This window comes from Anser brachyrhynchus (assembly GCF_964034855.1).
Source record: "Anser brachyrhynchus genome assembly, chromosome: 14".
NCBI classification, from domain to species: domain Eukaryota; kingdom Metazoa; phylum Chordata; class Aves; order Anseriformes; family Anatidae; genus Anser; species Anser brachyrhynchus.
The window spans coordinates 20065366-20093261 of NC_137709.1; the positions used below are offsets into that span (position 1 = coordinate 20065366).

The 27896-nt window shown below is 39.0% G+C and overlaps 1 protein-coding gene across 8 annotated transcripts; it reads left to right on the plus strand.

The window, feature by feature from the left end:
- Window positions 1-3095: 3095 nt before the first annotated feature.
- FBXO38 (F-box protein 38) lies at window positions 3096-27138 on the plus strand. Of its 8 annotated transcripts, none has more exons than XM_080554806.1 (23): window positions 3096-3219; window positions 5400-5648; window positions 5953-6094; window positions 6985-7118; window positions 8231-8394; window positions 8818-8983; window positions 9365-9502; window positions 9805-9942; window positions 10363-10456; window positions 10883-11013; window positions 11347-11517; window positions 12437-12579; window positions 13416-13638; window positions 14332-14451; window positions 16355-16534; window positions 18339-19058; window positions 21749-21849; window positions 22570-22672; window positions 23744-23910; window positions 24544-24689; window positions 25433-25536; window positions 25770-25883; window positions 26500-27138. In XM_080554806.1, exons 2-23 carry the CDS (start codon window positions 5624-5626, stop codon window positions 26676-26678), a joined length of 3603 nt encoding a protein of 1200 aa, XP_080410932.1. In that variant the 5' UTR covers window positions 3096-3219; window positions 5400-5623; the 3' UTR covers window positions 26679-27138. The 8 variants fall into 8 exon arrangements, with proteins under 8 accessions (XP_080410932.1, XP_080410933.1, XP_080410937.1 ...); XM_080554810.1 differs by lacking the exon at window positions 3096-3219 and adding an exon at window positions 3259-3745 and having other exon boundaries at window positions 11347-11424; XM_080554805.1 differs by lacking the exon at window positions 3096-3219 and adding an exon at window positions 3260-3745.
- Window positions 27139-27896: the final 758 nt, after the last annotated feature.

Genomic DNA, 27896 nt, shown 5'->3' on the forward strand with positions numbered 1-27896 from the left:
AAGTACCATTCACGTACTCCAGTTGTGTATAGGGAAACTTAAATGATAGTATAACAAACTGCCCCACCCAAATTCCTTAATTCAATTGAGTTCCTCTATGTCCTTTTGCAATCTTCTCTTGGTGCCACCAAAAAAACAAAACCAAAATAAACACACAGATTTACATCCGGCTCTTGAATGAACTACTATTTCCCTTTTCTGAAGGGATGCAAGACACGGACTCCTGATGGCTCTTGAACAGGAGACATTTATTGCCCTTTTTCACTACTACATATACTTTCCCTGTGGCCCCACGCGCTGTCCACGCACCCAAATCTGTCTTACAATTGGTTAGAGACTCTCAGACACACGCCTCGAGCAAAGCTCATCTTTAACACTGTAGCCAATTTACTTTATCTCCACCTTGCTCAAGTTTTTGGTTCTACCGCTGTTTTCCTCATTATCTCTAATTCAGGGATGTGTGAAACAGCGCAAAGCTCTCTGCAAATTCTTTTCCCACACTTTTCCACTTAGGTTTTACATAGGAGGACTCGCTTACTTTCCCCAGATTTTAGGGCCTAAATTTTTGGATGCTGCTGACACATCTAAAATCCATGTTGATTGGCAAGAAAAGGGTCTGTCCCCATGTTTTGCATAGCTGTTAACTGTTCTACGTTCAACAATAGCCTCAATGGCACAAGTTCCTCTCCAGCAACTTGGCTTAAATTCTGTCCACGTGCATTCCTGTCGCTGATCATTCTTTTCCTGATGTATGCTGACTTCTGTGGTTTTTTGTTTGTTTGTTTGTTTTTTCCTCCCCTCAGAAACAATATAGGAACAAACAGCATACAGGAATAGAATGTACCATGCTGTATGGCCACCAGGCTGTGGATAAGATTGCACGAGGGGTAAGACAGTGTAGATGTTCCTGCTGTCTTTTCTGTAGGTAGAAGAATGAAGAGATGCAATATCTGAGCAGAGCAGTTACTTGATTCTGTAATCATAACTTCTGGAATACAACAGGCAAAGCCAAACATGAGCATTCGCTGAAGCCACTTCACAGTTGATATAAACAAGTAACATCACAGTAAATGTGAATGCCACTTCATGCCTTTACTCAATAGTGACATCACAAGCCTCATTTAGGCTGTTTTTTCCTCTATCCCCAAATTACCATCCTTTGGACCACACTGTGTTTTCCCATCAGTGTGAATGTTTACCTACGAATGTTTACTCTAAATTATGTGATTTTTATAGTCTGTTTCTGTTTATTACTTGAAAAACAAGACAGCAACTTTGAAATGAGAATTCTCTACCTTATTTAGCTGCACTCACTAATACGTTACTACACATACATAAATGCCCATGGCAATTAATCATACATACAGGTTATCCCCTTTAATATAGTATCAACTTTTTTGTAAGAAGATCTAATGTGCAAGGTGATTTTTTTGTATTGAGTCATAATGGCTAAATTATTTGGTTTCCCAGAGAAATTTGAGAGTACTGTAGTGTTAAACAGAAAGCAAAGGCAAATACTTAGTATAATCTGTAAATGAGGAAGTATAAAGTGTCTGTACGGTGTATTTTACTATCTGGGACCTGAGCGCCTATCTTTCTGCATCTGCTATAAAACTACCAGTGAAACAATGGGTTTAAGGTGTGAATAGGATTTGCTGTGTGACCCTTCAAATGAGATGGTCTCAATACTTACTGTACCTGTGGACTCTTCTAATAGCTTCTCTGTGACTCCCTTAGCTTATTCTGTGATGTCAAACTAAAACTTTATTTTGTTATTTTAAATTTCACCACAGAGCATTGTGGATTACGCTGGAAAGATCAGTGACTGACTCTTCTCACTTTGGCTCTCATAACAAACAAAAATAAATACTCTGCTCAGTAAGAAGCAGGCTTCGTTGCTCAGTTCATGGGTGTATGAAATATGCCTCCAAGAAGTTCAGCAACTTGTGATTTCCACTGGATCAGTTTGAACAGACTGCTTAAAGGGTGGCCTAAATACTGACCCAGAAATGGCCTCTAACACACTATGGCAAAGACAGCTGGCAATAATCTTAGGCTGTGTTAAAACCACTGCGGACAACATCAGTGTCACTTCTCCGTTCATAAAGAACTGTGTGTTGAGGTGTAATTTTGACAATTTACATTAGTTTCCTCTCAAAAGCCACATATGTGCTAAAGAATGGCAGAGCCTTGCTGCGGCGTGTGAGCAGCCTCACTCGCCACCACCTTGGGGATGTGCTACTGATGTGCAGAAAGCAAACTCCACAATCAGTAAGATTGTAAAGTAGGTATGTTTATTCAGCACTGAGCGGCACGGGGGGTAGTCCCACCAAAGTCGTGCACACCCCAACGCGGCACCTGCCTTGGTTATATGTGGTGAAGAGTTATATATGCATGAAGTTTCTCGATATGCCTATGCATGACCTATCCCTGCTTTGTATCAAAATTAGTTCCAGGGAGTCATTTTCATAGATTCCTCCTATCCATGCTTGTGCAGTGTTTTCTGGTAGTGGTCACTGGGGGTCGTGGGGATAAAGATTAGTGAGCCTTCCTCATCACCGCTGGTTGACCTCTCGTCTCAGACTCATAAGCTTCTCAGCTTCTGCTTGAACTGCAGATTCAGTTTCAGTTGGTTCTTGAAATGTGTTTCCTGTTTTCTATCAGGAACTGTTTTTCATGAGGAATCCCAGAATTTCCTGCCTCAGTTTCTTTGCACAATAGGTAGTGGAAGATATAGTACATGTCCCTTACCTGTCTTATTTACTAAAATTCTTTTGGCTTCCTTTCACATGCCCATTAACCTATCTTATCTACTGAAATCCTTTTGGCTTCCTTTCACATGCTCATTAGCCTATCTTATCTACTAAAATTCTTTCAGCCTCCTCTCACTACTACACATCTTTGCTCGCTATTGTCACATCAGCTCTCTTTAACAAATCTTTCAGGGTTCCCTTCGTTCCGTTTCTTTTCAAAATATGCAGCGTGCACCCCTATAACCCAGCGGGCTGACAGCCACCGGCGAGCCGGGCCACACCCAAAATGGCGGCGGCAGCGCTCCGCCTCCCCTTTGCCGCCACACCAAGATGGCGGCGGGGCGGGCCGGTGCCGGGAGCGGCCCCGGAAGCTTGGTGGCGCTGGCGGAAGGGGACGCGCAGCGAGCGCCGGCCGGGCTCGGCCCTCCAGCCGCGGCCACCATAACAGGGCGGCGTTGAGGGGCAGGTGAGGGGCGGCGGGGCGCGGAGGGGCCGCCCGGGGGCGCGGTGGGGCCCTCCCGGCTGCTAGGCGGCCGGGTCCGGGTCCGGGGGTCCGGGGGTCCGGGTCCGGGTCCGGGTCCGGGTCCGGGTCCGGGTCCAGGTCCAGCCTGGTGCCGCTGTCTCTAGGTCTGCGGCCTGACAGGGCCTGAGGGGAGCGCGGCCTGGAGAGGTGCAAAATCAGCCCCCAGTCAACCCAAAATCAGCCCTTCGCCCCGGGGAAGCGCCCCTCTGAGCTCGGCTCTCCGGGTTGGAGCTCGGGGCTGGGGGAGCTGGGCAGGCCCCGGCTGTGCTGTGCCCCCCGGCCGCTGGGCAGGCCCCGTCGGTGCGGAGTGGGGGGCGCTGGGCGAGGGGTGGGCGGCAAGGCGATGTGTCGGTGCGGTGGTCCTGACGAAGTGAGCTGAGGAGGATAAAAATCGTCCGACTGCTTCGTTACGTGTTGCTTTATTTTTGAAAATGGGGTCAGCTTGCCAGTGGAGAACGAAATGGTAAAGGTGCGCCTGTCAGGCCAGAGCAGAGCCCAGAGAAATGTGTGTGTTTAGCAAATCCTGTCTTGTAGGTGTTCTTTTTCACCTGTACTTCTAGGGAAGAGCCAAGCTACTATCCAAACTCAGGGCTAGTCATGTTAGCTGCCTTTAAATCTTACAGGATGCTTCTAGAGTTTTCCCCTTCATGCTGTTCTACTTGTTAATATCTTTCTCTTCTCTTACCTTTGATCACAGTTCTTCAGTCTTTCCTTCTGCTGTACTTTAAACACCTCTCTACTCCCTTACGTGTCTGTATTTATCTAGGTTTATGTTGTATCTAGTTCTATTCAAATGAAGTGATTAGATGACATTTGCTTGGAATCCATGTAATACTTGTTTTCATTAGAATCCAATATCAAAAGTAGTTCAACTTTGTGGATTTGAACTACATTACAGTACAATATTATTAACATCTCAAACTCTTCCAATGTGCACCGAAAAGAAATGTAGCATATGTACTGACAACAAATTTAGAGTCTTTAGTTTTGGCTGGAGAAGCCCTAGCCAATTCACAGGGGTAGAAATATGTTTTATGCTACTCACTAGCAGAAGGTGCCAATTAAGTTCTTTTAATATTGCAATTTAAAATGAAATGAATTATGACAACATACAGTTGTTAAAGTGCATACAAAAATGTGTGAAAGCACATGCTTTTCAATAATTAGATTGCAGGGAAGCCGTTAATATTTCAGATTTTTTGTCAGCGTATAAATTATTTATGTTGGAGAATGCAGTTGTTTTTCATGTCCGTGAAATGTTTTGTTTTTCTGCTCAGGTGCCACTTATGTGTAATGTGAAGCAAATGCTATGGTGTGTTTGCATCACAGTGAATGCTTCAACAGAAACATCTCTTAAGTTTTCCAAAATCTGTCTTTTTTAAAATTTGTTTTCCCTCACCCATTGGATTTTGGTATTCAACCTGTTAGACAGGTTTACTGAGTTAATGGTGCTTTACCCTACTTAGCAAAAAGCATTCCTCAGCTAAATAGCAGTAGTAAAGACATTTCTCTTGCCACTCATCTACATAAGATGTTAACTCAGTTATTCTGATATTAACATTGAGTTCATGTTATTTCAGCCACGTGTTTGTTACTTCCTACAATAAATTTGTATGCTTTTAAATAAAACCTTTTATTCATATTTCAGTCTTTGTATGCCAGTATATGTGCTGTGGGACAGTATAGACACAAACGCGTTAATTCAGTAAAGGGAAGGGGGACAGAAATCCTGCACATTACTGCTGAGGCAAGGTCTTTCAGTTTTTCTGGGACTTTGATCTTTAACTAAGCAACCTGAATATTTTATGTAGTGTTCTAACCTTTAAGAAGAGCTGGTTTGAGGACTTCTGATAGTCGAAGGTTTTTTCCAAGAAAGATCAGTGGGTGCCTGGTTTTTCTAAAAGGAAAATTGTTTGTTTTCTGCTAGATGGAGGCCTTGTGCTGTTTCACTGGAAGATATCTAGTTGGTATTCAGTAATCTCTCTATGATTTGTTTTGAAGTAGTATGTGGATGGTGTCTCTGAAGACACCATCACACAGAGGAATTGATCTCTGATTAAACCCATGATGATTTTTCTCCTGATCTGTTTGCCTTAGCTCAAAGGGACTTTCTGGTTTCTTAGATCACAGAATGTCCCAGGTTGGAAGGGACCGACGAGGATCATCAAGCACTACTCCTGGCTCCATGCAGGACCACCCAAAAATCAAACCATATGTCTGAGAGTGTTGTTCAAACATTTCTTGAACACTGGCGGGCTTCATGCTATGATCTGGGGATCCTATTACAGTGCCTGAGCACCCTCTCAGTGGAGAACCTGTTCCTGACATCTAACCTTAACCTCCCCTGATGAAGCTTCATGCCCTTCCTTCAGGTCAGCAGAGAGAAAAGAGATCAGCACCTTCCCTTCCACTCCCCCTCATGAGGAGGTTCTAAATCCAGGAAGTTACGACTGAGACCTCGTAATACCAGGCAAACTACAACTTGCTTGAAGAATTTTTCAATTTCTTAGTTAACTCTGTTCAGCTGTACTGGAGTTTGTCTTTATTTGCAGATTTTGCCTTTTGCCTTTTTTTTTTTGAGAAACTAAGCTTAATCTGGTCTGTCCTCTACTCTGTCCTTTTTCTCTTTCAGTTGCACTGAATTTGCATAACATTGTGAACATTTTCTTTCTTTAGAAGTCATTGCAAATATGGGTCCCAGGCGGAAAAATGTGAAACCATGCTCAGTGAACAGAGAAGGCTCTGAGTCTACCAAAGCTGATGAGCCAAAAGACTACATGAACCAGCTCTCTCATGAAGTGCTTTGCCACATATTTAGGTGAGCAGCTTATTGGAAGAATTTATTATTATTACAGCATTTTCTATTTTGTTTTCCGATCTCACCTGCATTGATGCATGTGTAACATACTATTCAGAAAGTGTAGAGGTACCATGTGTGAACTACTGCATAAAAACTGGGTAAGAAGGGGGGAGAACTGGTCTTTCAGTTCCAGAATTTGTTTGGACACTTTAAAAATTAACTTGCGAATGTCATGAATAGTAGAATGACGAAGAACTGAAAAAAAAAAAAAAAAAAAGTGATTTAGTTTTGTTCACAAGTGCGTGATGACAAGTGTTTAAATATTGATTTCAGTCCAGAAATGTATCTCAGGTATTACAAAGCTGATACGCATATTTTGAAATTGTTGTGCCTGTTTTGTGGTAGATGCAGAAGGGAACTTGGATGAATGTTATCTCTGCTACACCACAATCATCCTCTAGGATGTTTACCCATACCGATTACATTCAAGACATAGTGACTTATTGACAAGTTCTTTAAAAACAGTAGCTCCCCCAAAATATTTTCCAACTGAGCATGCTAGTATGTACTAGTAGAAAATGAAAATACCTTTAATTAAAGCTGTGGGGGAAAAAAAGTGGCAAATGGTTTGGTTAGCAGCATTTATTAGAGAACTAAAGCATCTCTCCATTTTAATATTGTTTGTACCTTAAATATCCGATATTCAGCATCAAAAACTGGTGGTTCCTTCTCCGTAGCCAGATTTCACACTATCAGAGTACTGTCTGAAAATTCTATTTGAATTAATATTATTAGGCATTCAAAATGTACGAATTCATGTACTTATGCTTGGGATGTTTTTTAGTTTGGAAAAGCCAAAGGAATCCACATTTGATAAATCAGAGGGGTGTTTTTTTCCTCTCCCAAAGGTACCTTCCCTTGCAGGATATCATGTGCATGGAATGCCTGTCCCGGAAGCTGAAGGAAGCAGTCACTCTTTATCTGCGAGTAGTGAAGGTTGTGGATTTATGTGCAGGACGTTGGTGGGAATATATGCCCACTGGTGAGTAATGCACTCACTCAAAAACTGCATTAAAGTGGTATTGAGCAAAACTGGCTGTTATTTCTACTGACGTACACGAGGTGAATTTTCAGAAGCAGGAAGAGGAGTTAGAAATTTAATTCCTTTTGACTTTTTGTGATGTTTGGATGTCTTCCTTGAGTATGTGGTTTGGAAAATTAATCTGTGTCTGTATATATACGTGTGTGTGTGTTGGGTATTTCTGTAGCAGAAATGGGGAATCTTGTAGCAATCTGTAAATACAATCTGTGTTTGTCTGATTATTGTAAGGGGGTTAATCCAAGAAGAGCCTGTTTACATGCAGGCAGGAAAAAGTACAATGGAATGAGAGAGCAACTCATCTGCCACCAGTTAACAATGTAAGAATAAATAAGTTTTGATATCACACCTCAAGCCATCTTCAGAACAATAGATAAATTTGGCAATCTAGGTCAAGTCTGTGCATTTTAGGGTTTCTCTTAAGGTTTGTTGGGGGAGAGAGCTAAAGTAAATGTATTCTGGAAGTTAGAAGATCTGTGAAGTTAGATTTGGACTGGTATTGGACTGGTATTATGTAGATGGTTAGACCTAACCGAAGACAGATGTAAATACAGTCTTTAAATACTGTCTTAAATTTACTCATTTAAAATCCTTCATATCTGTTGTGTTATGTTAGAATAAAATAATCTTTTTCTTTAAGAAACTGTCTCATTTCATTGGGAATTGTGAGTTCCGGTGAATAGTGACACAGATAACTGATCTAGCTAGGTGTTTTTGAGCCATGTAGTTGATAAATGGAATTCCGAAAAGATAGAGACACAAAGCCTGTCTGCAGATTTGCTCTATCTGAAATGAAAGAAAGTATGGTTAACTCTGTAGCCATGCAGCTACTTTAAAGGAAACATATAGTGAGCCTGCAAAATTCAAGGCAGAAGAGTATGTAGGTCATAATTTATAGAATCTGGAAGCAGAAGACAAGTTATTGCTTCACTGCACACATCTTTTGACATTGTAGAATTTGTACCACCATATAAAGAGGACAGCGTATTTGGCTTTCCCTTTACAGCTAGGTGTCTGCTGTTACACAAGTACCATATCTGTTGTTGTTATCTTAGGTTTCACTGATTCCAGTTTCCTAACGCTGCTGAGGAAGATGCCAGACATTGAACAACTTTATGGTCTTCATCCCAGGTATCTTGAAAGACGCAGAGTCCGTGGCCATGAAGCTTTCAGCATTCCTGGAGTTCTAGAGGCTTTGCAGGCCTGTCCAAATCTGTTGGTGAGTGGCTAGATTCGAGAGAGAACTTCCTTCAACAGCTGAGATGATCTGTGTTAACAGAAGAAATGTGGCAGAGAATCATTGCCAGTATGTTTTCAGGGCTTTCTCTTCAGGCCTGTTTTTTATATTCAGATCTGACTGTATTGTGCAGCGGTTAATTGTGACTATATTTGCAAATGTACAACTAGCTTGCAATCAAGTACTGTTTTTAATTGCACCAGTGAGAATCACAGGTGATGTTAAGTCCAGCCATGAATTTAAACTCTTATCCCTCTGCTTTTAAAAAGATAAGTCTTCCTATAAATGTCCAGTAAAATGACACACTACATTATATATCTCGTGTTACTGAGAAGTTTACTTGGCTAATAGGATATTGTTGCTTAAATTGGTATAAGAGCGTTTGCTTTTCTTCTTCTTACCCAGGGTGTTGAAACCTCTCATTTAGAGCTGGTGGAAGCTATTTGGACATATATGCCACAAGTTCATATTTTAGGGAAGTTTCGTAATCGTAATGGTGCTTTTCCAATCCCTCCTGAGAACAAGTTGAAAATTCCTATAGGAGCTAAAATTCAAACTTTGCACTTAGTAGGTAAGTGTTTAGTGCTGAAGTGGTTGGCTTCCACGCAGGTGAATTTAAAGGCTTTGAAACTTTGTGAGATTGTCATTCTTTTTAAGAGGAAATTTTTTTGGAATGTGTCATTTTTTGAAACACTAGTTGCAATATATGTGATAGCAGATCCAAAGGATAAATTCTTAATTAAAAAAAAAAAAAAAATGTTGACAAACGGAGGTGAACAGCTTGTGTTTAAAATCTTCACAGCTTTTATTACATGCCACATAGCAAACAAAACATTCCGTTTTTAAAGCCAGAGTATTAATCTGAAGAAAATTATCATAGAGTTTGTACTTCAAGATGCATTGTGTAAAATGGTACCCTGTTTAAGCTTTTATTTTGTTTATACGTTATTAGGGGTGAATGTCCCTGAGATTCCTTGTATCCCAATGCTGAGGCACCTTTATCTGAAGTGGGTGAGACTCACCAAACCACAGCCTTTTAAAGATTTCCTTTGTATCAGCTTACGCACTTTTGTAATGAGGAATTGTGCAGGTAAGAGCGGCTCATCTGTGGAGGGGATGTTTTAGCATGTAGCAAATCTAGTAATTCTGTTAAAACTGCATAGGTATCAATTAACTGCAAATGGAAATCTTATTGGACAAGATTCTGAAGAGTTGTTTTATTTGCAGCGTTGGATAGAAATGGATCCCTCTCCTCTACATTATTAAATTACGTAGTTCTGTTGACTTCTTGATCTAGAAGGATTTATGTGGGCATTTTTGAATTCTTTAATGTGGTATGTTCAATTTTGTTAACCGAGCAACCTTTGGTCTATATTGGTCTGTTCTACGCAGGACCCACAAATTCTTTGAAGTACGTTCCCCTAGTGACGGGCCTGGCTTCTGCCCGAAATCTGGAGCATTTAGAACTGGTTCGTGTTCCATTTCTAGGAGGACTTATCCAGCATGTAGTAGAAGATAGCTGGAGATCAGGTATGGAACTTCTTTTATTTCATACTTTAATTAAATAGATAAAAATAAAAAATACTAGCAAATACAGGAGACATGAAGCTTAACTTTTTTATCTGTAGCATAGCCTTCCTTGATTGTTATTTTAAAGGTATCAGGTTTGGAACTATGGTTCTGGTATATTGCTCTGTATATAGTGCTCTGTATTGAATGCTGTTTAATCTTTTAGCTGTAATTACTTCCAGACTGATACGTTAACCTTTCAATTGCATTTGTTGGTGAGTAGAATGGGCAGGATTGGAGGAGCGTTGTTGCAAATATATCTTTAATCGATTTGCTGTAAACAATGTTTTGTTAATTCTCTTGTGAAGACAACACTGGTGGAAATGCGTAAGGCTTAAGGATGTTATCTATAACTGAAATGAAAGAATGTTTTTTTGTCAGGTGGTTTTAGGAATTTGCACACTATAGTTCTGGGAGCTTGCAAGAATGCACTTGAAGTGGATCTTGGCTACCTCATCATAACTGCTGCACGAAGGTATAGTCCTTCAGATCTTTCTTCTCCCCCTTCTTTTTTGAAAATAAGATCTAGTTAATAAAATTCAAGAACACAAGGAAGCAGAGCAACCTTCAAAAGTTTAAGGAATGAGTATTTGTAAATGTCATGTGACAGGAGTATTCTGTGGCTAAAATCACTGGAGTTCTTTCTGCTTCTGAGTCACTTTGTGTCTTAAGCCTTGTTCTTGGACTTGTATATGAAAAGCGTCATGCCGTTAGTCTCTCAACTCTGATATTGCTATGTAACTGCAAAATATTGCTGTAAAGATACAAATTATCCTCTTATTCCTGCTATTTTTGAAATAATATTTCCATTCTGATACCAGAGGGCATCTTCTTGAGTGGTTTCTATGGTAATTGTGTTTTGGCATGCCTTTTAATATGAACAATTCTTGGTTGCATTCAGGTTGCATGAAGTGCGGATCCAGCCTTCCTTGACTAAAGATGGTGTTTTTTCTGCTTTGAAGATGGCTGAACTGGAATTTCCACAGTTTGAAACTCTTCATCTAGGATATGTTGATGAGTTTTTACTACAGTGTATGACATTTTTTATATACATAATTATTTGACAAATGCAAGAATTAAATGATGTCTTGTTGATGTCTTGTTGATGTCTTTTCAGTCATTTTCTAGGAGTGATTAAAAAAATTTTCATGTACCCTTGGTGAGGCTGCTGATCTCATACAGCAAAATGTTTTTTTTCACTTCTTGAAGTACTTACTGAAATTAGGAAAGCCTCAGTTTTATTGAACTGAAGTAATAAGCTTGATCCATTTGCAAATTGGACTAAAATAGGGAATTAGAAAATCATGCTATGAAAGCCAATTTTCTGAAATTTGTTACTGTATTTTCTGCTGTTTTTTTCCATAGGTAAAATGACAAATGGGGACTTGGTGAAGTATGGCTTGGCTGATGTGGTTGAAAATCCGGGAATTATTACAGATATTGGTATGAAAGCTGTAAATGAGGTTTTTTCTTGCATCAAGTATCTGGTCATTTACAACTGCCCACATCTACATAACCCAAATAATTGGATCACAGGTATTGCACGCTTTTTAAAATTTCAGCAATACTATATGTGAGCTATTGCTCACATCTTGAGCTATTCATCCTGAAACTTAACTTTTAAAACATAAAATCCTCTTAGTGGAAGAGCATAATTAGATATTACAAGGAAAGGCTGAGGTGTTGAAATGTACTTGCAAAAGATGTTTAATGTCCTTTGACCGCATGCATACTTTGTATACAGAAATTTCATATACAAATGTAAACACATTTATTTGCACTGATAGGCGAGGAAGAAATCAGTATTATTTCTTTTTAATTAGTATTTTAAATATAAAATGTATCATAAAATTGGCAGCATGTCCAATTTTTGATATGTGTATTTTAAGTATGTGTATTTTTATTTTAATACCTCTTGAATGCACATCCTTTCAGGTCTGGTGGTGAGAAGATAGTCAAAACTTTGGCCCCCTGGATTTTATTTTCCTGAGAGCTGGTAAAAGTACTAGAGAGACAGTGACAAATAGTATGGGGTTCTTGTCATATGGATGCTGACACGTTATGAAATAGAGCTGAAAATACAAATTTATTTTTGTGCAGTCATTGGATAACCATAAGATGATAAATTGACTTGTGACATTATTCATAGGAACCGTACAGAGGATAACCCAATGTTACAAACTAAGACATCCACAGAATTAATCTGTTTTGCTCTTTACAATTTGAAGGTTGGTAGAATATGGAAAACCCATACAGTGATATTAAAACAGATTTTTTTTTTCCTCATATTACTGCTTAGTCTATTTTTTTTCATAAGTACAATTGATGATGAATGGTTTGGAAACATAATGATGCTGGGGATACCAAAGCTGCCTACTCTCAAATCTGGAATGAGTATAAAGATGAAAAACTGAAATAGCAGTTCTTAAAGAAATGCATCTCTTCTTTTCTGCAGATCATTCAAGATGGACCCGACTGGTTGACCTCACCCTAGTGCGATGCCATGCAATAAAGCTAGATTCTTTTAGTCAGTTCATTGAGTTACTGCCAAGCTTAGAATTCATTTCTTTGGACCAAATGTTCCGTGAACCTCCTAAGGTGTGTATTTCAATGACTGCTTTTTATTTCTGCCTGCTCAGTTGAAATACAGTGAACTCTAGCTGTTACGTATGCTTTTAAGTTGTAATACATTAAATAGCTTGGTAAATAAATTACTTAGGTTGCAGTTGCTATTATCATGTTTTGTTAGGGAGAGTGATGCTTCTTTTGAAGATAGAGCACTGATATTTATGATGTATGTGACCAGGAAACGTGACCCATGTTGATTCTGTGTTCTATTGAGATCTCTGCTGCTTCTTCATTTTGTTGATTTTTTTTTTTTTTTCGCACTTAAGGATCTGTTTAAAATGGTGAGGGCTTTTTTATGATATTGTAGTGGGTGAAATGGGGGTATTGTTCCCCTACTGGAGTGCTTTCAGAGCTTGGGAATTTCATTTTTTTAATGTTCTTTCTCTCATACTGTAACAGAAATCTTTGTAACATCTGTTGTAACATAATGAAAACTGCTTTCTTTGATCATAAGTTCTATCTTGAGGCTACTGCATTCCAGGAAGACTATATAATCTGCTATTTGTATTGATGTAATATGATCTCATAGCATATAATTCAATAAAGTAAGATTATATGCCTTATGGAGTTCCCTTTCATTAGGAGTTTAACAGAGGAGTGAAAGTTTTCTGGGTTGCCAAACTTAAGACACTTCTGCAATGTGTAGCATAAGCAAATATTAGGAACAGTTTCCCAGTTCTTCATATGCATGTTGGTCTCCTATCTTGGGTACTACTGACAGAATGCCTTTTCTTTTGGTATTAGAATATGTTATGGGGATAATGTATCGCTGTTTTCAAATCTTTATAGTTGCTCTTTGCTTTCAGGGTTGTGCTCGTGTGGGCCTAAGTGCAGGTACAGGAATTGGTGTCTCATCTGCCCTGGTCAGCAATCAGAACTCCAACAATGACAATGACAACAACAATAACCACCAGAATAACAACAATCCCAACATCCACCACAACAATCACCAGCACCCAAACGACCAAAATGAGGAGAATGAGCTGCGGCAAGATGGGCAAGCTGAAGAGCAGCAGATTGCAGCTGAAGGTAATCTGAGATCTTTTTGTTAACTTTTGGGGGAAGTAAAGGTATTTGCATTGCCATTTACCTAGAGTCCCAAGTAAATGAGAGAAGATACTGGTATATGTTGAAAACTCATTACCCTTACGGTTCCTGGTATGTAGCTTCTTTAATCTTTTTAACCTTTTCTGAGGGCTGTCTGCATATTTCTGACACTTGTTTGATAAAAGCTATCTTTCTATTGCATCAAATAGCTGAGTTGTGGCAGTACAGATGTTAACAATGTGAAATTTCAGTGTGATGCTCATCCATGGATGTGTGAAGTGTTTTCTAGGCTGTGCTGGTCAGGGCTAGGACAATGTCACAGTGTCAGTGTGTTTTTCAGTTTTCCCAGCAAGGGCAGAAATCATTTGAGGGAATGAATATGTAAATCCTGTTTGTACTGCTCACTGCAGTGGAACAAGGCTTTTTGAAGAGTGGAAAATTTGGAAGAAGTAAATCCCCAAAATTAGGCTGGTGCCTTAGTTAAGGAAAAGATGTAAAACAAGTCTTTACGGGGCTTCAGTGTGCAACCTTGAGACTCCTTGAAGGAATCAAAGCAGCCGTTATTTAGTTCTTGGTGGCTCTTTGACTCTCCATGGGTGCCAGTTGGATTCCACTTATGCTTATGGGCTCTGTTCCTTTTATTTCCTTGTGTTGACCTCATGTCAATCTTTTCAGCATTAAATGAGATGGAGGAGGTGGCACCAGAAGAAGGGGTGGCTGCAGGGCAGGGCCACAACAATGTCCCTGCTCACAGTCAGGCTGTCGTTCCTATGGAGGTCGATGAAGAGCAAGCAGGTAATTTTTTGGTTTTGGAAAGAAACTACCTTTTGGTATCCCCTTCTTGAGGGGTTAAATTCTTCAGTATAAGCCTGTTTTTGAATGGTTTTCTTCAGCTGGGATGTCTGATACGTTGGAAATAAAGATGCTAGCACAGCTTACTGCTGTGAATAAATTTATTCTATTTTAAAGTCTCTTTTGCATTCCCCAGTTTTCTTCTGCCTATGTAGTAAAAGATCTGGATATTAAAGCTTTATTTATGTGCTGAATGTAATCAAGGGCTCAGAAGGCCTAAGTAAGCTTGTGCTGTTCTGATACTGTTGTACTGCCCTCACTTCTTTCACTGCAGTGCATGGAGTCTCTTTTTGCATTTTTTAAGCCAGAACAACTTGCTCCAGTATTCATTTAATTTTTTTTACTGACATCTGTAAGGCAGTCTTGATTTCTTCTATAGCCACCATTTGCTGGACAACATAATTGTCTACTAAATATGCCAACACCACGAAGTATCACAGTATCACAGATTTCTAGGTTGGAAGAGACCTCAAGATCATCGAGTCCAACCTCCGACCTAACACTAAGTACTCCACTAAACGATATCGCTAAGCTCTACATCTAAACGTCTTTTAAAGACCTCTAGGGATGGTGACTCCACCACCTCCCTGGGCAGCCCATTCCAATGCTTAATAACCCTTTCGGTAAAGAAGTACTTCCTAACATCCAACCTAAAACTCCCCTGTCGCAACTTTCGCCCATTCCCCCTCGTCCTGTCACCAGGCACGTAGGAGAACAGACTAACCCCCACCTCTTTACAGCCTCCTTTAAGGTAACTGTAGAGAGCGATAAGGTCGCCCCCGAGCCTCCTCTTCTCCAGGCTGAACAAGCCCAGCTCCCTCAGCCGCTCCTCATAAGACTTGTACTCCAGACCCCTCACCAGCTTGGTCGTCCTTCTCTGGACTCGCTCGAGCACATCTGTGTCCTTCCTGTAGCGAGGGGCCCAAAACTGAACACAGTACTCGAGGTGCGGCCTCACCAGAGCCGAGTACAGGGGCACAATCACTTCCCTAGACCTGCTGGCCACACTGCTTCTTATGCAGGCCAGGATGCTGTTGGCCTTCTTGGCCACCTGGGCACACTGCTGGCTCATATTCAGCCGACTATCCACCAATACTCCCAGGTCCCTCTCGGCCAGGCAGCTTTCCAGCCACTCATCTCCCAGCCTGTAGCTCTGCTTGGGGTTGTTGCGCCCCAGGTGCAGGACCCGGCACTTGGCCTTGTTGAACTTCATACAGTTGACCTCAGCCAAGTAGCATACAGGTATGCTGGATCTGTTTGCTTTTTCAAGATAGCTCCTGAAAAGGGTTATTTAACTTCATATTCTTGTTCATTTATTGTATTAGTCACAGGTAGATGTGTCATTGTGATTGGGTAATTATTTTAGCTAGTAGGCAAGAGGGGTAACTAACAATGCACATTTATACTCCCGGTTGATATTTCATGCTTTTCCTTTCCACCTCTACTGGTGGGATTAGAAGGGTAACTGCAGATGTTCTGGCCTACATTTCTGTCCTTGTGGTGGAAATTTCAGGATCTGATTGTATTACCTAGTGCAGTTACTCTTAACGATTGTGGAAGAACCTTCAAACTATTCTGAAGCAGAGAAACTTTACTGTGAAAACCTGTATTTTTGTCTTGCATTGTGAACCTTCCAAACTTTCCCTTCCAACTAGAATGTCTAGTGCTGAAATGCAGTGATTTGCTCTTCCCATATCTGGATTTTAATAAAGGAGGAACGGAAAGCGTGGATAAATTGAACCAAATTCATCTTGTCACTTTTTCAAGTGATTCTAAAAGTTCTTTGGCCCTTTAATCTATGTTTCACTTATTTTTATGTAAACTGTTGCCATTCTTCTTCTTTCAGGACCAAGTGGCATTCAGCCTGTTGTAAAAGCAGCACCTATTACTGTCCATGATTCAGACAGTGAGGATGAGGAAGAAAACATGGGAACTTCAAGAGCCTGCATCACTAACAACATTGCACAGAATTACTCAGATGGAGAGGAGAAAAACAGAGATCCAGTGGAAGTTAGAGAACCTTCAGGTGTGGAACAGTTGGGTGAGGGCTGGGCACTGTTGAGCAAAATTTACTCTTTAAGATTCAGTCCTTTGGGCCTGTTTGATTCTACTCCGTTGTGTTCCATTCCATTCTGTTCTTTATGGTTCAGTTCAATTTACAGTTTTGTAAAAGGCATTTTTGTTGCCTCCTCTTTTCGTTGTTGTTATCAATCGAGAATGAAGATGCAGGGACACCTCTCTCTGAGCTCTGATCACATAGTTGCTGTACAGAGACAGATCAAAAATAATGGTGCTGTGCTACTCTGCAGGCAGAAGAAACCTTCTGCTCTTCTGTATTTGCAAGTGCGCATAATTTATCATGTCTCTGAAGCCAAATTTACAGCTATGTTGTCTTTATGATTCATCTGCCAAAGCATTACTGCTGATAGAAAAGGTGACGGTTGTAGCCATCTTCTAGTTCTTACAGGTCCTGTGGGAGTGTCCCGGAGGGGACACTTTAAAGGCTACTTTGGGAACTTTGGAAGTTAGAAAGAATTCTCAGGGTGTTGTTCAGTACTCTATCTTCACTACCTCTGAACAGTGCTCAAGTTTACTATGTGTGTATATATATATATATATATATTTATTTATTAGTAGTATAAATATTATTATGACTCCTTCGGAGTCAGAGGCCTAGAGCTTTGTAGTAGAATGACAACTATAGAGTTACTGAGTTGTTGTCTCTTGTAGAGTTTACAGCTATTAGCAGTGCATCTGTGGTGCTAAGTCAGAGTTCTCTGTCTGATGCCATATGATGTACTGCTTTCCAGCAAACCAGATGACTTACTTTTCTAAGTGGTTTCATATGCATTGTAAGAGAGGAGGAAGTCAAAGTCAAATTATAAGTAATTGACAGAGTGCATATGGTCTTAAGCCTTGGTCAGTATTTAGCCAAGCAATTAGCATGAAAGTCCTGCATTGTGAATGACTGAGATATGTACTGGTCTAGTACTGATTTCATTTCTGCAAAGCCTGAGGCAAATCAAGGCAGCAATGAAACAAGTATCTTCTTATAACCAACATACTCTCTGCCCATCATCCCCACCCTCATTTTAGTACATTTCAATGAGGCTGTAGGGTGCTGTGCTTACAGCATAGATGTCAGTTCTGTTTTGGGGCTTGAAATAACCCATAATAGTGACAAGCTGCTTTTGGAGACAATCAAAATGAACTTTTGTAGAGCTAATAATGGTTTGGGGGGCTTGGTTTAATGTAATTAGCTGAGAAAATTAAGATAGTAGACGTCTAAGTTCCAATTGTGATTTGTACACTGTTCACTATGGATTTTTGTTCATCTGCAAACTGAGACTAGTACCTAACAACATAGTGTTTCATACCCAGAAGGGGAGCTAAGAATTGCTGTTGAAAACATAAACTTTAGTCACATCTATGTTGCTATCTAATTCTTCAGATTTATTCTTCATACTTCAGAAAGCATAAGCCTAGTATTATCACTGTGTTCTGTTAATATTTTTAGGCTTTGGCCTTTTTATCCAATTAAGTGATTTGTCAAAATGTTAGCATTTCTGGCAAATATGTCTATTTACTGACAAACATACCAGCATACTACTATAAAAATAGCTGCAAGACTTTATAGAGATTCAGCAACTGCTAGAAGTGCTATTAATTTCCGTAACATCAGGAGTTGTGAAGAGCAGAATGGTCCTGTCAAGATTCGTCATTATCCTCTAGGCTACCTTCTGTTTTAAGTAGTCTAACAGAGTAGCACTCTCAATATATTTGAAATGTGTATTGGGTTGTCTCATTGTTCTCTCATGCTTTACTTACAGTGAGCGGTAAAGGCAAGACACCACTGCGGAAGAGATGCAGTGCCAGCCATGTGGGCCAGGCAAAGCAGTTCCATGCTGAGGAAAGCAGCTGTGAGAAAGGTTGTCAAGTAACAAGTGAGCAGATTAAAGCTGACATGAAAGCAGCAAGTGACATGCCTGAAAGGAACAAAAGCAAGGATTCTTACCCAGGTTGCAGTAATGCAACGGGATCAACAGGAACATCCAACTCCTGCAGTGCTGTTTCTCCTAGCCCTGACTGTGCACAGACAGCTGGTAGCCACTCTGCTGGCACTAGCCCAGCAGCTGCAGATGAATCCAGGCAATGTGTCTGCTCGCCTAGTAAAAGTGAAGGTCCCAGTGAGAGAGAGACTGAGGAGAGCTCTGTTTGTTCCAGGTGTTCCTGCTACAAGCCACAGGACACACAGCGGAGGACTAGTGGGTGTTGTGATGGGGAATACCCATCCACGAGTGGAGCCTGTGGGAACGGACCAAACAGCACTGGGTCAGATTTTGCACTTAGGACTCTGCCAAACTGTGGGTCTCCAGGAGAGGCAAGTGATGAGAGGACTAGTGGGAGTGCCTGTGGGCCTGCCAGTGGGGAGGAGAGCATGGGCTCACAGCAAAGGAGCTGTGAGCTGGAGTATAAAGAAGAGTATCCTCGTCGACCACTAACAAGAGCTAGAAGCAAGCTGTCACATGTCCCTCTGGTGTCAGAGTCAGGTATGGCCTATATGCGTATGTTCATTTCTGAGTAAACTACTGCGCTGGCATGAGACAGTATTGAACAAGAGCAACACCCACAGGTAATACTGAAGTTAAACATGAAGTTTACTGATTAATAATATAAAACTGTGTTGTTGTCAGAGGGTCAGAATATTGATCTGGAATGTCTGACTTCACTGCCATAGCTAGGTAAAATAACAAATATCTCTGTAAAGAATGCCAGTGACTTTTTTTCTCCATGCAAGTATTTCTATATGTTATCCATACATACTAAACATTGTTTGATTTACTCGTTTGAAAACCAAATGCAACTTCTTTTGACAGCATCTCTCTTCCTGTGAAGGCTGTCATTCATTGAAACATAAGACTGCCTCCCCCATTAAAATTCTCCCTTTATAAGGAAGAAGACAGCAGGTACGCTCAGATCTTAGAAAGAAGGCAAAAGTTAATAACTAATACTTTATCAAGCAATAAAGAAAGCCGTGATTATGATTGAGCTATAATACTGCACAAGCTTGTGCACCTCCATATTGGACTTTACTTCCAGGTTTATTAAGGCATGATGATCAAATGTGTTGAAAATTGTCTTTTTATTAAGTAAGTTCACTTTTCACATCATCTAAACCATATGAACAAAACAATAAGATAAAATCCTGAAGGGCTGAAATGAAGCCAGAAATGTTGGGAGAGAAGAATAAATGCAAGGGGTGAACTTGCTGTTTCTTCCGAATATGCTTGCTTGCCAAAATAATCATCTTAGTTTGGCATAGCACAGTTTGTAATTACCTCATATATCCAGGATTCTTTCCTGAGAATATCTGGCAAGTAAAATGAGATTTAAAAATTAAACATGTAGTTACAGAACTGTATGTATTGGAGGTAGAAAGGATTGATGACAGATTCATATGTCTGTTAACATGGAATAATTCAACCACAGCATGTCCCAATATCTTTCCAATTCCCAAGTGTTAGCAAAACCTAAATCACCTAGGAAGTGGTTCCAAAGCTGAATGCATCTCAGCTTGAAGAAATGATCCTGTTTTTAAATTTAAAATGTCTGTTTTCTACCTTGTTCCATTACGACCAGATACTAATCTACAGAAATCAAAAGAAAATATTTCCTCCCTATCCTTGTCCATTACCAAAAATAACATTAAGTCAGTCAGATCTAATTATTACTTCATTGCAGAGTTGGAAATGTTTTTCCATAAATAGCCTAAAAATGTGCCTTAAATATCATTGCTTTCTATTATTCTGGCATAAATTAAACTGATTTTCAGCTTCTGTAACAAACCTATGTTTGATAGTAGAAATAGTTTTCTTTGTAATTATTTAAACAGTGGAGCAAGCTGAATAATAAAGACAGTGAAATTAAAAAAAAAAAAAAATTACCACTTACTAGCTGGCTAAAGGATGACGTGTAATTTTAATGTTTACCTTAGTAAAAATGCAAGCCACAATTTTTCTTGTAGTAATTTTTTTTGTTTAGACTTGTTTTAATTTTCATTTGTAGTGAAGCAAGCTTTTCACTTGTTACAAGCATGTTATATTGAACCTTCTGTAAGGCCTTGGGCTATACCTTGTACAATTCAACACAAAATTGGAAAGTTTTACCAATGTTATATGTAGGAAGTGTTTCTCTAACTGTAGATAACTCTAGGAATTGTTAAAAACAAACAAACAAAACAAAAAACAATAACAAAACCAACCAACTAAAACCAAACCAAATAACCCCAAACCAAAACATGGGAATGATCATTCATGGATATCAAGCTACTTAACATTGCATCTTTCAGTCTGTGGATTTCTTAAAGGATTAGCCTGAATTTTGCAGCTCATTGGTGGAATTTGATGTCCTATAGGAAAAGAGAATTTTGAATGTTAATAGTAATATAGATTGGAATAGTTAATATTTTGTCTGTAAAATTTTACACTTTTATCTTGATTATGAATTGTTGTAAAGATGCCATCTGTTTAAACAAAAAAAAAGTTAAAGGAAGCTTCATTTTAGTAAAATAATTTATATTTTTGATCTGTCAGTCACAGAAAATTAATTCTAGGGCATACTTTTTGTCTTGATGTAGGAAGTAAGGGTTGTCATCTATTACCGTTTCTTTCAGTTTTATGTTTTAAAATCAAACAGGAATTTGATATCATAGATGCAGGTAACGGAGTAAGAAGCAGCTTGGGAACCTCTAAGTATTTTATACCTGGGCATTGTTTGCAATATTAGGAAAAAGTTGGCGACAGTTACATGGAACAGATTTTCAAGTAGTTTGGGAATATTTCTACTATTTAAAACTTTGAAGTTATTTTGGTTCTTGCATTCATTAAGACCATTGTTTGCTGCAGAGAACGAAGTGTAACCTAACAACTTGTTGTCTGTTCTTTTCTTGGCTCCTCATCTCTGATTTTGGACCAGTAAGTTCAGCATTCCTGTGTTTTCATCTATGAACAGCACTTCCTCCCCTCAGGTTATTCTTCATGAATGATTCAGAGCAACAAACCTGAACGTGTTTTTTGGTGCAAGGAAAAGACAGTTAGTTGTTTGTAGGACAGACAGGTATTTTGATCTAGTTCTGTAAGAAATAGGTGTACTAAATGACACTTTCAGCTAGGAATTGCCTCTATGGATGTTCTCCTGAAATGCAAACAGAGAGAAACTTTTTCTGGTGTTCTGTTTTCAGAGGTGGCCAAGCCAAAGCCACGGCAAACCACAAAGCGGAAGAGGACAGCTGACAAGTCCACAAGCACAAGTGACCCAGTTATTGAGGATGATCATGTTCAAGTAAGGTCTTTTCCTCACCTGGTACAGGTTTATCAGCTGGCTGTGGTTATGAACAATGATACGGTAACAAGCTTGTCTTCTTTGTAAGGCCAGATGATGTTGCTGCTCTCTTTTGTCCTGTCTGTACAGAGGAAAATTCTGTTAGGTGCAATGATTCTCTGACAGGCTTGTGAAGAGCGGAGTACAAGCTAAAGCTAAAACCGAAGTTTGTCAGATGCTCATAGTTGTAGTGCTGCATGAAGCTCTGCCTTCCCGTACTGTTCTTGATGTGCAGGGGGAAATTTTATACTTTAGCACTTATTTTTGAAATGACAGCATAGGCTACTGCTGTTAAAGGAAACATGGGATATGTAATTACCTCTGGATATACCAGCTCAGCCGTTATGTTGCAGGCTGGAAGTTTTCGTAGTGTGTGAATAAATGATAGATGTTACTTAGATTTTTCTGATAGAAATTGTGCTTTCTGATATGACTTCTATTTAATCTCGTGAAGTTGTTCTTTTGCGTTTTGTGATGCACTGATCAGCAGGAAGACTTTTTTTTCTTCCTGCCAGTAGGAGCTTAGTCATCTCAAATGCTTGTTGTGTACAGAAGCTGCATTATGTTTATTAGTATCCAGTCAGTATCCTTCTGTATCTGGCAGTATCCTTTACGATTCAGCTTATTTTATTTTATTTTTTCCCTGTTATAGTTTTTTTAATTATTTTTTATTTTCACCAGGTCCTGACTTTGAAATCCAAAAACCTTGTTGGAATCACCTTGACCAATTGTGGAATAACAGATTTGGTACTGAAAGACTGCCCCAAAATGATGTTCATACATGGTATGTAGCTAATGCTATGCCTGCCTCCTCCATCTGGGCTTATTAGAAGTTCTGAAGGAATTAAAGTTACTCCATTGCTTGTTTTATATTTATCATCTGCTTTGCTACAAGTCAAACTGATGCTGAGAATTACTGCTTCTCAGTTTGGTTGTCCTTTTCCTTCTAAGCTGTAACGTATTTAATGAAGATTAATATCATAAAATCAACAGTTGAAATTATATGACATCTATGAAGATAGAGATGTTTATTGAAGAGAGATAAAACAACAATTGAGAACTGATGAAATGAGTTCTAGAACACTTTTTTTTTTTCTCTTATTTCTTCCTGCTTCCCTAGACTATTTAGCTGACATGATATTACCTTCCTTCCTGACAAGATAAGAGTCTATTTTCAATTATGGTATTTAAGATACATTAGATTCACGTTCTGGGTTGTATGACTAGTCCTGTATTGAAGCATTGGGTCATTTATTGTTTCCTTCAACATCTACACTAAACAACGTATTCTCTTCTGAAATGAGGTATCTTTAATTATCAGAGAATGAAGGAATTATTTTTTTAATTTATTCCGGAATATTTCTCTAAACATGCATTATTCTTTAACTAAATTCCGATGACACAAGTGTGATTACTGTAAAGGAAATAGCTTTCCTTTACATTGTGTGGCTTCGTGGTACTCTATATTTGATTTGGTTTTGAAGTCAGTGATTTTCAATTGTGGAGATACACAGATAGTTTCAAGTTCTATTTTGTTTTTTTTTTTTAAAGAAACAAAGGGAGAAAAAGGTTATTGTTAGATTAAACTTGTCATGGCCTTTTAAAAGGACTCATGTAATAGGTTCACAAATTAAAAGTTTGATCATGACGGGGATGAAATAAACAGCTGCTATATTTCTTCAATGTACTTAAGTTGCCAGCTATCCAAACTACTTCATTAATTTTTATTTACATTACTTGTTTACCTTCTTTCAAATCAGTCTGCTCAGAAAATCTCTGAACTTCTAAGGTCTTTTCAGTAGTATATTTCTTTTGTTTTCTTTTGATTCTTTTAATTTTGTTTGCTTATTTATAGCTACAAGGTGCCGTGTGTTGAAACACTTAAAAGTAGAAAATGCGCCAGTTGTCAATCGGTTTGACTACGCCCAGTGCAAGAAGTTAAACATGGATCAGGTTCTGGATCAGATTCTCAGGATGCCTCCAGAAAGAAACCGGATCATTTATCTTCGTCCAATGCAGCAGGTATGCAGCCAACTTTGTTTAATCATGAACAGTGATGAAGTTCTACCTGTATTCTTTCACCTCTCTTGGCTTCATATGTTCTTCAATTAATGCAAGAAATGTAGATGGTACAGTAACTTGTTTATTAAAACTGTATCCCATCAAAGCTTTTATTGTAGATTGCAGAACTTGGGTGATACTGTATTTTAAGACTATCTCCATTTGTCATTGCATTAGAAGATAATATAAAAAAACATAATGCATAGGTATCTGTAATCTTTTACTGATACATCAGCAGTTAATCTTTTGACTGCTGCTGAAAGCTGCATCCTCTTTGGGTGCTGAACAGTGTTGCAAAACAGTTGTGGTACTGGGAGCCACCCTTTCTTCCCACAGATTACTTGTAGGAGAAGTAAGAACTGACATTTACTTGTTGAGGTCATTTGACAAGTAAATAAGAGAACTTAATTCAGGTTCCAAAAATATTTTTTTTGACTTTAGCACTCTCACTGGGACATTCTGTGTTATACTGCAGCGCTGCTTCTCTCATGCAAAGTAATGCACGTTTTCGGGTTGATTTGTCTGACCAACAAGGGAAGGCTGATTTTGTATAAAAAACAGCTTTTACACGTCTTTGTTTGCCTTCTTTCACAGGTTGACACATTGACTCTTGAGCAAAAGATATTTAGTGGCCCTTATCCATACCACATTTGCATAATTCATGAATTCAGTAACCCACCTAATGTCCGCAATAAGGTGCGCATTCGGAGCTGGATGGACACAATAGCAAATATTAACCAGTAAGTACTTGCCCCTCAGTAGCTCTACAGAAAAGATACTCAATCCTGATTCAGAGATACATTTAGCAGCAGATTTACAGTATTCTGTTATCGAAGTAAGAAAAAAAAGTTTGTTGGCTAGTGAAGTTTGTTTTAGATGGTGTGATAGTATAATTTCAGTATATAAAGATGTATCTAATGGAAAACGTAGATTAGATAAATGTGGTCATATGAAAAATACTGTAGAATTCTTCAGCTCTATTCCATATGGCAGTAAAGCAATTGAATGTTGAAGGAATCAGGATGGTCGAGGAATATCTTCAAATCAGAAAACAAGTTTTTTTATTAAAAAAGAGAAAAGACCGGTTTGCTCCAAGAAGTAATGGTAGTTTCTGGGGCAGATGATGTGCAGTCAATTTCAGTTCCTTACTGAGGAGCAAGAATTCCCAGCAGCAGGGACTTGTACACAGTGGCTGTTATCCAGGTACTTCAAGTCAGTGTTTCCGTTATTCAGATTTTCCACTGCAATGATTAAAAGGACAAATGCATTTTTGAAGTTTTGTTTATTTTAACTGCTTTCCTCATTTATACAATACATATTCTGTGGTTACTCTCAAAGGTGAAGGGTCTTACAGGAGAGTTTCTATGGATTCAGGCTTATTAAAGTAACAGTTATGTGATAGGATTTCCCATTTGGTTCTTCCTCATCCCCACTTCACATTTCCTAGCACTACTGGCTGTAATCTTTTCATCCTTCTCTCTAGAGAGCTTATTAAATATGAGTTCTTCCCTGAAGCAACACGAACTGATGAAGACTTGAAAAAATACACTAAGTATCCTTGGGGACGAGATATTTACACTTTAGAAGGTGCGTGTTTATAAAGACCTGAAAGCTGATGCTCTATCTCTTGCTAAGATAAGTAACTTTGAGTGCATCACATTATAAGAGACAGGAATAATAACTCTTGTGAGGGAAGTGGAGAACCTTTGACAGAGAGTGGAGGAATTGAAGTGAGGAGGTCCATTTTTACTTGATGAAGGGTGCTGATGCTGCAGGTGTGCCGCTGTCCTCCTTCTATTCTCATGCTGTCTCTCTTCTAGGCATTGTGGATGGCGCCCCTTACTCCATGATTACTGACTTCCCATGGTTGAGATCACTGAGGACAGCAGAGCCAAATAGCTATGCCAGATACGACTTTGAGGATGATGAGAGAAGTGAGTAGTCTTTTTTGATGTGCTCAAAGAACTTTAATTTGTTGCTTGGTCTAAAGCTGACAATGCACGTTCCTTTATTTTCTATTCTTTCACTACTTTACTAGGGTAATCTTGGAATGTCCTTCGTTAGAGGTATTTTTAACTGATGTGGTTTTATATATACTTACCTAGATTCAGTTCTAAGAGATGAAGTTCAAGAGGATGAAGAAGACACCCCTTTTGGCTGTACCTTTCTCTGATTTTTTTTAAACTGATTCATAGATTCAATGACTATAGTTCAATATTATCAAAAATTGTGTATGTTTGATTAAAAGGAGTAGTTAGTTTAAACACAATGTTAAAGACAAAAAAATAAAAGGCTGCTGCTTCATCCTTAATTGCTCTTGTTTGTAAAACATCTAAGTGATCACTGAAACAGGTAACCTAAAACCATGTCAGATAAGTCTCAGGAGTAAGGTTCTGGGATTCCTTTTGCCCACAGACAGAGGGACTTAGAGTATATTAAATAAGTATTGGAGCTATCGTAAAATTTAAATATGGGGAGGGAAAGGCAGAACAAATTTGTGAATTCCTTTGTAGGAAAGGAATAGTTTTTATTCTTCTGTGCCTTCCACAGCTACTATTTATGCACCCCGGAGGAAAGGACAGTTGTCTGCAGACATCTGTATGGAAACAATAGGAGAAGAGATCTCTGAACTGCGTCAGATGAAAAAAGGAGTATTCCAGCGTGTGGTGGCTATCTTCATCCATTACTGCGATGTCAACGGTGAACCAGTAGAGGATGATTACATCTGAGTCGATCCCCTGCCTAACCTGTCATCTCTTCCTAAGTTCTGATTGGCACTGCCAGCCGAGAAAGCAGGTGGATTCTTTCTGAATGCAGAGCATTTTCTTGAAACACATGCTTTGCAGTTGCTCTCACTCTGTTTGGGAAAGAGTATGTAGTAAATGTATAATGAAAAGTAAAAATTGTATACTAAGGTTTGTACATAGAGTAAACAAAAGAAAAACTTCCTAATGCTGAGACTTTATTTCATATGTTTATACAATTTAATTTAAATTCCATTTTAATGAAGGCCAATAATTAGGAACAGGGAAGAACATTTGAATTCTTCAGCCCATGCAATTCATAGAAGTATTTTTTTTCTTACAAACAAAATCCCATTTGCTGTGTTCAAGAGAGTCAGTCTCTTTTAATCTGTGCCTTTTTCTTGAGCATTTAAGAGTCCAGTCTGAGTAAACCCATTGAGCACAATCTTTGTGTCTTGTGTGCATTTTTCAAAGGGAGAGTATTCTACAGTTGTTGCAAAGAAGGCCAGAAGCTGGAAAAAATAGCAAAGTCAGTGATTTGTGGTAGTTTCTAGGCTTCATAAAAACATTTTTGGTGAAGAAAAAACATTTGGCACCTTAAAAATATGTTCTAAAGCAGTTTATACCACTAGATTTCAATGTAATTTTTTGACTTTTGTAATATGAAAAATAAATTACTAATTTGTTGCTTCCACTCTCTAACATAAATCTGCACGTACTAACTGGCTGAAAGCTGATTTTTGCTTTAAGACAGAAAAAGGTATGTGTAATTACTGACATGGCTACAACTATGAAAAGCACACGAGTCATCTGACTCAGTCAGCTTTCAGGCTGATTCATGTTCAGCTCATGAATGCAGATTTTCCATACAGTCAGTAAATATTGCCATGCTTTGCCCTTGAATACTTAGAATCATAGAATCATAGAATATCCTGAGTTGGAAGGGACCCTTAAGGATCATCAAGTCCAACTCTTGACACCGCACAGGTCTACCCAAAAGTTCAGACCATGTGACTACTTGTTTTTATTGAGGTTAGAAAATGCCTCTCATTCCCACAGTATTAATAGATGTTTTGTGTGGATGTCCAGAATTTGCTGCAAGTCCTCTATGCAGGTGTTGCTTGCTGTGTATTCCACTGAAGTCCTTTTGATAGGGATTTGACATGTTTAGGCAGATGTCAGCATTAACAAGCTGAAATTACT